General features: G+C 35.2%; 1 protein-coding gene across 2 annotated transcripts in view; it reads right to left on the bottom strand.

Moving 5' to 3' along the window:
* The window catches only part of LOC107591161 (protein WWC3-like), a 57,648-nt gene that overhangs the window by 9,833 nt on the left and 33,415 nt on the right, over positions 1 to 14,400 (bottom strand). For both annotated transcript variants that reach the window (XM_016280214.1, XM_016280213.1), the window contains exons 4-10: positions 12,906 to 12,982; positions 11,328 to 11,407; positions 5,439 to 5,568; positions 4,317 to 4,448; positions 3,603 to 3,676; positions 1,419 to 1,667; positions 527 to 616 (exon numbers count right to left, since the gene is read on the bottom strand). In XM_016280214.1, coding sequence (XP_016135700.1) covers positions 527 to 616; positions 1,419 to 1,667; positions 3,603 to 3,676; positions 4,317 to 4,448; positions 5,439 to 5,568; positions 11,328 to 11,407; positions 12,906 to 12,982 — 832 coding nt within the window. The remainder of the gene's footprint in view (positions 1 to 526; positions 617 to 1,418; positions 1,668 to 3,602; positions 3,677 to 4,316; positions 4,449 to 5,438; positions 5,569 to 11,327; positions 11,408 to 12,905; positions 12,983 to 14,400) is intronic.

Raw genomic sequence — 14,400 nt, 5'->3', positions numbered from 1 at the left:
TATATATATATATATAGTATACATATGCACACACATAGAAGAACTGTCAATGACATTAATTTACCACAAACTAGATTTTTTTTTACAAAGTTATATATATTTATATATATATATTTTTTTTTGACTTTATATGTTATTGCTATATCAGCTTCATCTATTATTACATGGCAAATACAAATTAAACATTCAACAACATAATATCATAAATACAATATAATAAAAACAAACCTTTTATTCTTTAAATTTGAAGTACACAAAAAAAGGCAAGATAAAGCACAATTCAATAAAGATTATTTTAATGTACTTTTGATTAAAGTTGTAAACAGTTTTCTGGGTCCATAAATAAGTCCTTAAAAGTTTGTCCTGATAAAATTACTTTATATTATTATATTATATTATATAGTTCATAGATTATAAATTCAGTTAATTGTACTAAATAAGTGTATCAAACAGACAGCCCAAGTTTTGATTTATGCTTTCTGAATCAAGTTTGTATGAGGGCGTTCAGGTCGTGTGTGTGATGTACCTCTTCAGCTGAGAGTGTAGATAGGTGGTGATACGGGTGGCTTCCTCAAGTTGCCTCATAAGTGCATTCCTCTTCTCCTGCTGTAATATCCTACACAACACACATTATGATACAGATTTACCACATTTAATAAATACAGTCAGTCAGATTTAACCAACCATTTGATGTCTGCTTGATCTCACAGAATCATAGACTGTAGATCACAAACGCAAGCCTGTTTGTTAATATGTTCAGTTGTTCATTGTGCAAAAGTGGGAATGATTTAAGCGCATAGTCTGCGGAAGAAGACCATTGTAGTATAAGATTTATGTAATTTAATTTTCACCATCATAAGAAAATGTAATTTTACCATTTTATGGCTCCTAATGTCACAAAAAGAAATGGATCAATATCCATAACATGACAGAAAAACATGCAGGTGGCACCTGGCAAAACAACCCCTATATGTCTCAGCTGAGGTCTCAGATCTAAGACGCTCATAATGAGCAGATCAGAGCTGGAACAAGTACATCTGCTTTGCTCAGTGGGGAAATGAGGGCTCCCTTATTTACCTCTGCGGGCATCTACAAAACTTTTACTGAACTATTTTGTTTGCAAGATTTCCTGATAGCAAATACATAATTCTCCCACTATGTTTTGAGTGGAGGTATATTACGTTTACGGGACATGCTTTTCTTTATTGCCATGCTAGTGCAAATGCTTTTTATTGCCATGCTTTTTTTCGCATCGAACCTGCCAAGTACCCCTTCAACAATCCCTCAGAATTCACAAATTGAGATACACTTGATCAGTTTTCTTTTAGAAGACTACACATGCTTAAACATCTACAAAATCTAACAATCTATCTACTCTATTCCACAGACATGACTGTGTATGAAGAAATAAAGCAGACCTCTGATTGGCTCCCTGGCTCTGGACACTCTGGGCTTTCTGCACTTCCTCCTCCAGCCTGCGTTTCTCCTCCTGCAGCTGAAGCAGCGTGTCTGGGGAGTGCTGCTGCTGGCTAAGTAGAGTGATCTCCTGGAGTAGGGCCTCCTTCTCCCGCAGCAGCTGCAGACAGTCCCAATCCCGATCAGCTTCTGCTCGTCCAGACCAGCTCTCACTGTCCAACTGAGCCAACTGATGCTGAATACTGGACATCCTGAGAGACAAGGGATCAATTTTAATGTCTGTAAGCAGATACATGCAAGAGCAAATCAAATAAAACACATGATGAGAGGATTGTGTTCACATAGGCTACACATGATTTGTATTAAATCAATTCAATACTAATCATACTAATGTTCAAAAGTTTGAGGTTAGTAAAATTTAAAAAAAAAAAAAAAACACAATTGCATTGAACAAGGATGCATTAAATTTGATCATAAGTGACAGTAAAGGCTTTTACATTGTTACAAAAATTGTTTTTTTTTCAATAAATGCTGCTCTTTTGAACCTTCTATTCATCAGAATCCTGAAACAGTATTAAAATAGCACAAAAAAAAAAGTAAGCTCCACAACTGGTTTAATAATTATACTATATTATAATATAATATAATAATAATATAAAAATAATAATATAATATACTATATTATTATTTGTTATATATAACAAATAATAATAATAAATGTTTCTTGAGCAGCAAATCTGCATATTAGAATGATTTAATGATCTAATATTTTTTCTTTGGGAAAAAAATATTTTAAAACTGAAAAGAAAAAAATAGTAAAATAGATAAATAATGTTATAATGGTATATAGGAATAATGGCATGAACAGAATGTAATATTGTGAATATGTCTGTGTGTGTGAGGGTGTAAAAGTGCTGGCAAAAACATTAAAGAACAGACAGAGGCTGCAGCTCTATGTTTGACATGAGAAATTGTGTTTCTGCACTTTTTTGAGTTCAGATATTGTGACTCAGTCAGAGAGCATGCAAGTTTCCACAGCTTTGTCCTCTCTCAACTCACTCTCTTTTCCCCGCTCACTTTCTCTCTCTCTCTGATGTCATACCTGGCACTTTACGGCCAGCTCTGTTGCCATGGAAACATGCATCTTGTAAAAAGGTTTGCATGGAGCCACTGTTACAACACAGAGGCCAAAAGCTACAGCATCAGTTCCTCCTCAAATATATAGAAGATTCCAAGTGCAATGTATGCCACATCAACCCACCACTCAACTTTAATACAAACCACTAAAATCTACAGTGAAGTAGTAGCAACATTATTACATGGCAAATCCAGACAGGGTTTCCCTTAAAGGCAGTGGACAAGGCACATAACTATACTTTCAGGAATCACAGCCAGCCTGAATAGAAGTTCCTTGGTCAACTACTTCAGCTTCTTGAAATCACATGACTGAAATCAGGTGACATTGAGAGGTGTGATACAATTTTCATAGTAATCTGAATGATTTTTTACACAGTAGATGAAAAATGGGTGGAAATTCATATAATAACATCAGGTTCCATGCATATTTAGTAACCAAAATATCATATAGATACTGGCCAGTATCTGACCACCTAGCAACTGTCAGAACACCCCTTAACAATGCCATATGACAACAACAACCTCTGACCACAGTGACCACCAACTTTTTTTGGCAGCCCAGGTTCAGGGAAAAAAATGATTTTGGGATTTGAAGAAATTTGTCAAAATATTCTAAGCCATAAACCAAAACAACCAGCTCCAAGATGAATCACAACATTATAAATTTGAAGCAAACATTTTTTTTTTTTTTATTAATTAAAGAAAAAAGTTAAAGACAGTGTACTTAACATTATGATACATTATGCATTTGCACTGCAAATTTTATAATCAAATCAAAGACAATCTTTATTTATTTTTTTAATGATGCTGAAACCACAGTGAATTTTGAATTCTGTACATACTGTATATACATAAGCATATACTAAATTTTAACAACCTGAAAGCTCATGGTAGGCCTGTTTTAAAGGGTTTATAGGTTATTCATAAAAATCAATTTCTCTGTAGAGAAAATAAATATAATTTTACCTCCAGCACCAGACTGTTATGCAGTATGCTATATGTCTGTTGTTCATAATAGGTATGCAGTGCATATTTGCAAATCCACTTACTTTTTCTTAGCCTCTTCATACTGCCAACTGAGTTTGACTCTTTCTGCAAGCAGTGATGACTCCTGGGTGCCAAACTGTAAGAGAGAAAATACCATTATTAATTATTGAGCATCATGATTGTAAATGTATCTCTGTGATGACACAAAATTATAATGTCAAATATAAAATAACTGAAACTTCAGTTGTAAAACAATGACAACAACAACAACATCCTGACAAACCTCTCCCATCAGATCAGTCTGGCAGCCAGTGTCTGTGTATTGTTGCACACTACAGGAGTCACCGAGAGTTTCAGCACTGTTGGCCACCTCATTAATGGAGTCACAGAAGTTCAGCGTCAGCTTGGCCAGGCTCTGTGCACAACAAAATTATAACAAATTAAAGAGACATTCATAACAGAAGTTCTCAGTGATCACTTGTGAACACAAGATGGCAGCACCTCTTAAAATAAAAGATATTTGAGAGGGAGCTGAAGGTGTTTAAATGATTAACATATTATGAGACATATCAATATCTATTCAGTCATTATTGATGCACTCAGTACACAGAGACAACTAAACTAAAACCATACTAACTAAAGACTAAAACCATAAGAAACCTTTTGCGATGATTGTAAATGTATCTCTGTGATGACACAAAATTATAATGTCAAATATAAAATAACTGAAACTTCAGTTGTAAAACAATGACAACAACAACAAAATCCTGACAAACCTCTCCCATCAGATCAGTCTGGCAGCCAGTGTCTGTGTATTGTTGCACACTACAGGAGTCACCGAGAGTTTCAGCACTGTTGGCCACCTCATTAATGGAGTCACAGAAGTTCAGCGTCAGCTTGGCCAGGCTCTGTGCACAACAAAATTATAACAAATTAAAGAGACATTCATAACAGAAGTTCTCAGTGATCACTTGTGAACACAAGATGGCAGCACCTCTTAAAATAAAAGATATTTGAGAGGGAGCTGAAGGTGTTTAAATGATTAACATATTATGAGACATATCAATATCTATTCAGTCATTATTGATGCACTCAGTACACAGAGACAACTAAACTAAAACCATACTAACTAAAGACTAAAACCATAAGAAACCTTTTGCTACCTGAAATAAACTACATTTTAACTGAAATAAAATGAAATAAGAAACTTAAACTTTTTTTTTATTTCAGTTAGTTGCCAATGCAACATTTCTAATTTTCATTTAGTTTAACTTGATGCACTAAAATAAACTAAAACGTAAAGAAAAATAATAAAAACTATATAGAAATATAAAAAAAAAATAATAATAAATGTGACAAAAAAATTTAATCCAAAATTAATAAAACTTTTAAATTATACATTGAAAATATAACAATAAAAACTAACATAAATATCAATAAAAAATACAACAGAATCTCAGTGATATTAAAATAACATTGACATGAATTTCTGCCTGCAATACATTTGACTTCTGTAACAACAATTCCGAGTGAATCATTATTTTCAACGAGGAATAAAAAACATGGAAAACAGATTTATACATTAGGAATTCTGAATTGCATTCTGAAAAGAGGGTATTACACACCAGAGCTGAACTGAATAAGAGTTTGCCAAAACAATACTGTGATGATGTATATTCAAATATAAATAAATATAATTTAAATACATAATTTTTTATTTATATAAATTTATAACACTACATTTTGTGTTAACTTACCTTGCCATTAAATTATAAAAAAATATTTTTAAAAGTATAAAAATATAAGAATGCATACATACTGTATATGCAGTATATATAAAAACATTTTTCCAATTCAAGGAAAAATCTATGAAGGTGATGGATTTGGGTCTGTCTAACCTGGATGAGGTCCTGCCTCTCTTTCTCGCCGGTGCTGATGGCCTTTTTAATGCTGCGCAGCTCGCTGAAGATGGCCTGTGCTTCATCTAGTTTGTAGTTGGTCTGACTGCTGGACATCTTCCGGTCAATTCTGCTCAAGACAACACACAAGAAAAAAACATCAGCCATGTTGTTAATCTGCTGACATGAATTGTTAATGGGGCACAGTGAGCAGAAAAGAATAGAATAGAAAATACAAATACACAGGTTTCTTTCTTACACACAATACTGCATTGGAGGTCTAGCAGATCAAATCAAGCACTAGACATATGCCATCATTTCCAGTGAAACACTATTTGTTGCAGCACCGATGAGTCTAAATGTAGACTGACATTGTGTTCCATTCTCCATGGCTGTGCACTGTCTGCACCTGGAACTGTATGCTAATAAACATCTACATATGGTTTAAAGAATCCTTGTGCAGCTGAACTAATTATAAAGAATTAAACTAGCAATGACATCAGAGTTTATTTACGCCAAACAGGGTGTTACTCTACCAGAGCCAATCCAACCTCACTGCTCGACACAAAGTTAATATACCACCAAGTCATACAGTATTGTGTGAGAATGTTAAAGGGGTCATATGATGCGTTTTCAAGTTTTCTTTTCTCTTTGGAGAGTTACAAGCTGTTTGTGAATAGATAAGATCCCCCTCAAACCCAAAGAGATATTCTTTATAAAAGTTAAGACTCGTCCACCCCCTCCTAAAACGCCTCGTTTAAACACGCCCCCACATGTCTACGTCACGATGTGGGAAGATTTACGCAACTCGTAAAAAGACAGTACAAGTCATTATAATCCGTAATTATGTCCCCACTGGATGCAAAAAATGCCTCGTTTATAATGGGTTTTATTGGTTTTGTCTCATCGCGCCGGGACATGGCATCACAGTATGGTAAGGGGCGAAACATTTCCGTCACACGCTTGAGGTATTCGGCCAATCACAACACACTGGATAGCTGGCCAATCAGAGCACACCTCGCTTTTAAGACCGATGAGCTTTGTAAAAATAGACATGTTTCAGAACGGCGGGGCATAGAGGAGAAACAATAATGTACAGTATGTGGAAAATAATGTGTTTTTTAAACCTTAAACCACACAAACACATTTCATTACACCAAATACACAAAATAATGTTCTTTTTAGCAACATCATTGCCTCGTGTCTAACAGACTGGTTAACCATTCATCCATGTTGGAATAATATTGTTTTAACTTAAACCAGCTTCTAGTCTCAAAGGCATAATAATTAGGCAAGTGAAACTGGAGAGCACCACACTAAAACCCTCCCGTCGGGGAATGTCTGTCTTCTAAAGCACCAAAGCACTGTGGGATATATATCCTCCGGAGTGTAATGCCTGAAATGTTGGGCATAGAAACAGGATGCCATTCTAGAAACAGAAACAACCAGCTAAACTAGCTACAAAAAAAGTTATAAAAATGCCTTTCAATGCCTCGTTGTACATCAATTTGCACAGGAAAGCATTATGAAATATTTTGCCTCTCAATATACTATTGAACGGTAAAAACGATAACATCTACAGCTTTCATACAGATGATAATGGACATGAAATTATAATAAATGAAATATATGATATTGAAAGTGTTGAAATTGATGGTTATATTCACGGGAGTGCGAGAGAGACTGCGTAAAGCATGTCTTTTACATCAGCGTGTTTCTGGCGTAGAGCCTGAGCTCCTGCCATAGGCCACTTCCTGCAGGCCACCCTCCTTCAACAGCAGGTACTGTCAGCTTGCCTGCCCTGCCTCTTCCTCTCCTCCTCTCCACACAAGCAGGGCTTTGTTTCCCCCTCTTCAAACCTCCAACCTTTCAGAGCCCTGCCTGACCAGGACCCAAGTCTGCCAGGCTACTACGGATATCTGCCCACCCCATCCACCCCAATACCGCAGCGCACGACTGGCTGGTGACACAGAAAAGACATGCCGGCTGCTAGTTTGTAAGATGTAGAAAGAGAAAAAGACAGGATGAAAGGGGAGGGATAATGTGACCTTATTAATACCATCCAAATTTTAGTTTAATATGTTTTCCTGTAGATATGTGAACACATTTTTTATAAAGTGGGTATTAAATTAGGATTATTCTCTTATCTACACTCGTTTTGGTATAAACTGATAAAATTAGGTTACCTAAAGTCATAAGATACATGGTGTACTGTTTAAGACCACCTTTGTGCCAAATAAAGGCAATATGCTCATCTTTATTAATTAAACAGTTCAATTTTGAATAATACGCTTCACCAAATAAGTTTAACCAATGTAGTGTGCTTATTAGGAACTATAAGGGTTACACTATATACTTATACTATAAGGGATAGTTCACCCAAAAAATTATTTACTCACCCTTCATGCTGTTCCAAACCTGTATTAATTTACTTCTTCTGTTGAACAACAACCTATATTTTGAAGAACGCTGGTACCCAAACAGTTGCTGGTAGCCATTGACTTCCATAGTATTTTTTTTTCCATACTAGAAGTCAAGGGCTACCAGCAACTGTTTGAGTAAATGATGGCAGAGTCTTCATTTTTGGGCGAACTATCCCTTTAATAGAGCCTGATAAGTCATGTACAGAGGGAGCTTTTATTTTCTTAAAGTGCTGAGTAAAGAGTTAATCTTGCTATTCTGGGAGCAAGAAGAGTTGTGTTCTATCTAAGAGATAAGGGTCCTCACTGGGATGCAGGAAGCAGAGAGGAATTTGCTGCCAGATATCTTTGTTTTTCAAAATGCTTTTAAGCACTTTTTGCCCTCTCCTCATCTCTTCCCACCCCTCCTCAATCTCTCTCTCTCTCTCTACTCTGGACTCTCACTCTTTCTCTGCTTATTGAGCTTTTCCTGCCTTGGCAACCCACAGTCAACTGGTGCATCCTCTTCCTGAGGTGGAGTCTCCTTTTCCAGACACACACAAAGCTTTTTGTGGGTTTAGGTAAAATTCCCCACACACATTCCTGGATCATAAATTCATGAAAAATGCTACACAAACATTACAGAACAGCCAACAAGCAGCTCCACTGGTTATTTAAACACAGCACCCTAAATACTATTCTGTTCTATTTTAGCATTGACATAAACAGTATGAGAACAATACATTTAGTCAGACACGAAGTAGGTAATTAATTTGGATTTTTTTTTAAAGGTTTGGTATCTAGTAATTGTTTGGTTTGCTGCTCCACTGAACTGAATAATAGTGAAATTAGGGCAGAAATTAGCCCTGAATGCACTAGCTAGCCATACTAACTATAAAGACCACTTAGTCTAAATGAAGAACTCTGGCTAAATATTACTGGAGTGCTAGCAAAACAGCTATTGGTAATTCTCACACTTTGAGTAGGGTTTGTTTAAAAAAGTGCCAACCCAAATTAACTTCAGAAATTAATTTTGCCTAAATGTTAAACATATGACTCCATTCACACTTTGTTTTGTAGCCATTCATTATTCACACAAATACTGTGAGATAATATAAAATAACTTTATACCATTAAAAAAAAATTGGGCTCCTACTGAGCTACAATTATACGATGTATCAATTTATCAATGTATCTCACCATTCAAAATGTGACCACCTGCTGTGATGTATTTTCTAATATCTGCATGTAGGATTTGTAATATTTTGGTATTTGGTATATAAAAAACGTAAAGCTCTTAACCAAAGCATAAAAACAAAACTTACCTAAAACTTTAAAACAATTTTTTTTCCTGCCTTGAAAGCAATGGTATTTCCATCTTTTCTACTTTTTATCTACTTTAACGGAAGATACAACTGCCTTGAAACTGAAAGAGAATGTCTGTTTGGGCTGATTTGTGTCTGTTTGTGCCACAATCACTCAACGGTGATGATTACTACAAACACTGACCCAATTCAGATGCACTTGGACAGTTTTCACAGCAACTCTTTGGTTGCTCCTTATGAAAGCTATACACTACCACTGAAAAGTTTGGGGTTGGGAATTTTTTTTAAAGAAGTCTATTACACTCTTAGGTTGCATTTATTTGCTCAAAAATACAGTAAAACAAAAATATTGTAAATTTTATTACAATTTAAAATAACTTTTGTAGTTTATTACATTTTAAAATGTAAATTCTTCCTGCGATTGCAAAGCTGAAGTTTTTAATGCGGCACAATCCTTTAGAAATCATTCTAATATGCTAATTTGGTGCTCAAGAAACATTTATCATTATTATCAATGTTGAAAACAGTTGTGCTGCTTAATATTTTTGTGATTCTTTGATGAATAGAAAGTTCAAAAGTACAGCATTTAAAGGGATAGTTCACCCAAAAATAAAAATTTGATGTTTATCTGCTTACCTCCAGGGCATCCAAGATGTAGGTGACTTTGTTTCTGGATGCGCACGGCATCCGGTGCGTGAGGTGTGTACGCGCTCTGGCGTAGTTTACGCAAGCGCCGGAAGTGATCTCTCGCACGTATACGTCACTCATTGTTTACACAGTGCACAAACATTGTAGGTACAACGGCTAATCAAAATGGTACTTACTTGCGCTTATCCGGATTGTTCAAACCGACTTTAAAAAGATTACGTTCTAAAAGATTACGTTCTCTCGCACGAACTCATTCGGGAGTGGTGACTTTCCATGTATTCCCAACTTCTGAGCCTGCTCACCTGAAGTTATGGTTGATTGCTCTTTGGCTGGAGGTCAACACACCCATTAACGTAAACTACGCCAGAGCGCGTACACACCTTGGTGACAGTTGGACATAGTGGTGTATTAGAGGTAAAAAATTATATAAATACGGTTCGGTTTCTCGCACAAACCGATCGTTTCATGTCTTAGGACATCAATGTGTCGTCACGAGCCGCAGGGTTTAATTTGGATTAGTCTGTGCATGTTTTTTTTACTCTTCATAGATTTTGTTACCATTGCCATGCATTATACGACTGATAGACTGCAACGGTTGGAGCTAAAAATCATCAAATATGTTCTACTGAAGAAACAATGTCACCTACATCTTGGATGCCTTGGGGGTAAGCAGATAAACATCACATTTTCATTTTTGGGTGAACTATCCCTTTAACTGAAACCAAAATCCTTTGTAACACTACTAATGTCTTTACTGTCACTTTTGATCAATTTAATGCAATTTAATGCATCCTTACTGAAAAAAAGTATATATAAAAACCAAGTAAGAACATGTTCTACTTTATGTAATTTCAAGTAAGTCTGTTGTTGCTGGCATATTGTGTTCATTAAAACTATAGACTCGATATAGAACAATAGAAAAGACTGATTCACTTTGTCATAACTGAAGTGTTGAAATACAGAGTGACACCATAAGCTGCGTCTCATTTGATGTGCACCTACTGAACCTGTCCAAGGAGCAAAGTTTGTGGACACTTGGAAAACTACCCAAACAGAGACACACACACAAACAGAAACATGAATAAACAGGAAAAATAAGACAAAGCAGGAAAATAAACTAATGACAGGGTGGGGTCACGTATGATAAATCCCGAAAAAGATTGAGGGCAGGAAGGAATAGTACAACTTTACAACACAATGTTATGCATGAAAAAAAGTGGTTGTCAGGGTGTTCCAAAGTAAAAAAATAAGAACTCTATTGCATTCTTGTCACTTTTCACCTTCTAGTTGTAATCTACCAAACGAAAATCATAAATCTGATCACTTAAACAAGAAGTAGCACATCTCTGCAAAAAGTCTACTTGCAGGGCATATTGCATACTGAAATGAATTACTTTCATACTAACCGCTAACCCTAAGTATGGCCTGATAGTGATGCTTGCCATAACAAATGCCACTAATTTCACCCTAATTTTTAAACTACACATGCTCTGTGTGTACAACTCAGTTTAACTCACTCCTGTAGGGTCTCCACTCCCATTTCCTTGTACTGCAGCTCCTGTCTCATCTGTGCCAGTTCCTGTTTGAGTCTGGTGAGCTGTGGACACAAGAGCCACTCAGTCAATACACATCAAAACACACAGTGGGATTCCCTTCAGAGCCACCACTGCAAAAAAAAAAAAAAAAGATTAAGTCATCAGCAGAGACATGTATAATCGTTCCCGACCCGCCCAACATACACAGAAACTTAAAACGACCTTGAACACACACATACACACAGCCCTCCCAAAACCGCAACGGAGGAATGTAGGGTCATTCAATATACAGCGAAAACCATCAGATATAAAGGTAACAGGCCACAGTAAACCAAACATGACATAATATAGAGTTTATTTGCTACAAAATGTTGTTTTTTTACACTTTTTGATCAGTTATGATAAATGTTATGATTTTAACAAATTGTTCTTAAATTATGTTATTATATATAATTTTCTCAGGCTAAACTTGAATTGTGTCATTTGTTTCATAAAACACAAAAGAAAAGTGTGTAAAAAACATCACATAGTTCTTTGACAAACAATGACAGTTAAATGTTTGTCAAACTCCAAAAACAGATCGCAAAATTAGTCTATGTGACTGGTGCACCATTTTTTTCCTATGTACACCACCATTCAAAAGTTTTTTGATCATTTGTTTTTAAAGAAATTAATACTTTTATTCAGCAAAGATGCATTGATCAAACAGTTAACCAACAATCAAGACATTTGTTACAAATGATTTCTATTTCAAATAAATTTTGCTCTTTGAACTTTCTATTCATTGAAGAATCCTGAAAAAATATTAAGCAGCACAACTGTTTTCAACATTGAGAATAATAAGAAATGTTTCTTGAGCACCAAATCAGCATATCAGAATGACTTCTTAAGGATCATGTGACAATGAGGACTGGAAAATTCAGCTGTCATTGCAGGAATAATATTATCAAATATATTAAAATAGAAAACAATTCGTTTTAAATTGTAATCTTTCACAATATTATTGTTTGTACTGTATTTATGATCAAATAAATGCAAACTTGGTGAGCATAACAGAGATCTTTCAATAACTTCTTTCTGACCCCCAACTTTTGAACAGTAGTGTATTTCTTCTAAAACCATACGACAGCTTTGAGTTTGGAACAGAATGAAATGCGAGAATCAAACCTGAAGCAATGCCATGATGAAAATGAACTAGCTGTCTAAATATTCTTCTTGATTTCTCCTACTGTATTCCAATGAAAACAAATAATATGGTTTGGAACGACAAGACAAAAACGTTTGAATTCTTATATCTGGGTAGTATTTACCATCCTCAGGCCAGCTTTCTGACACAATGACTCTTCCTGTAGTACTGCACTAATTCATAGAGGCCTAACAAACTCTGCCCTAGAGAAACACTACAGTGAACCCAAACCTAGGCCTCTTCTTCCTAAAGGTACCCACCTCCCCTCAACACACATATACAAACACACAATCAACACAGCACATGATGGGCCCCTGCCTCCCCTCTTGGGCCTGACGTACATGAGGCATTGTTCTCTGAGGATAATGACCTACCCTTTCACGCCTACAGGCGATTTCCGCTTTGATTTGGTCAGGGTCATATTTTGCATTTGAAGAGGAACCAGAGTGAGCTATGAGAGAGAAAAATTAGTCAAAAAGTCACAATCACATCTTGCTCATGTGGTGCCACTGACTGTAACTTGGTATTATGCATATAATGTAAAAGTCATTTAATCCAAACCAATCAGAACTATTCGAATCTCAAGATAAGAAATCAGTACATCTGCCAAAGAGTACCATGGTTACACCATGTTTTATTATTAGATATGTATTAGTTTTCTTTGAAGTACCCATGTAAATACTATGACACGTGTCTTTCAGTACCATATAGTAAAGCTACATGAAAATCAAATCTGTTATAAACACACCATTGTTTTGCCCCAGTACTTTTTTGATAAAGCTGGATATGTGTGAAAAAAAAGAGAGAAGTAGTGATTTCTGCTTTGGTTAGGATCATATTTTGAATTAAAAGAGGATTATTCATAACTAAACATACAGAAGAAATTTAATTAATATACAATTGATGAACATGTTTTTAAATTTCTGAATTAATTTATTTTGAAAAAAACAACAATAATAAAGATAATAATAATAAAACAATAATAAAATAATATTTTTTTATTCTGTGAAAGAAAACCTTTTTCAGCAGTTGTGCACAAGCTTTTTTTATTTTTTTTACAAAAACTGCTTAATAATCTTAATATTACATATTTAATATGAATATTAAAGGGATAGTTCACCCAAAAAATGAAAATTCTGTGATCACTTACCTTCATCTAACCCAGGGCTGTCAAACTCATTTAAGGTTGAGGGCCGGATCGGAGAAAATGTCCCCTTGTGCGGGCCTAATTACCTTTTGTTAAACCCTAGTTTGCTCACAATTACATTAATATTAACCATACAAACTACAATATAATAATTTTAAAAAATCTAGGACAACTTTTTTTTTTAAAGATGATGCTTGGTTATTTTAGGGGTGTGCAAAATGTCTTTTTTTATTTTATTTTTTTGATAGTGATAATTACCATATTTTGCAGTGTGTTTTTGAGATAGCACCTTGGTTGGTTTAAGCCTGTCATGGATGGATAAATAAATATGACACTAAAGCCGCCAGTAGGTGGCAGCAAGTCTCTGTATTAATGAGTGATCCATTGACTCATTCATTCAAAACTGCTGATTCGTTTAGAAAGTAAGCTAGTGATTGTCTTTATGAATGGGCCACTGAATCATTGACTCAAATAATTTGTTCAAAAACACAGATTAATTCAGTAACAAAATACACAGTGCTGCCTCGGAGACACACAATTGGTCTTACTTCGGCTTTGTTAAAAACTTTTTCAAACTTTTTCTTCATTGTGACTAATATAACACACTTAATGCATCTTGTTTGTTGAGCTGTTATATAAAATCAATTCATTTGCGAGCGCGCTGACATTCGGGAAAGCAATACTCTTGATATAGTTAGACATTACTTAACCATCACGACATA

Source organism: Sinocyclocheilus grahami, unplaced genomic scaffold (assembly GCF_001515645.1).
Source record: "Sinocyclocheilus grahami isolate Dianchi unplaced genomic scaffold, SAMN03320097.WGS_v1.1 scaffold138.1, whole genome shotgun sequence".
NCBI classification, from domain to species: Eukaryota; Metazoa; Chordata; class Actinopteri; order Cypriniformes; family Cyprinidae; genus Sinocyclocheilus; species Sinocyclocheilus grahami.
This window is presented reverse-complemented; position numbering and strand designations above follow the sequence as displayed.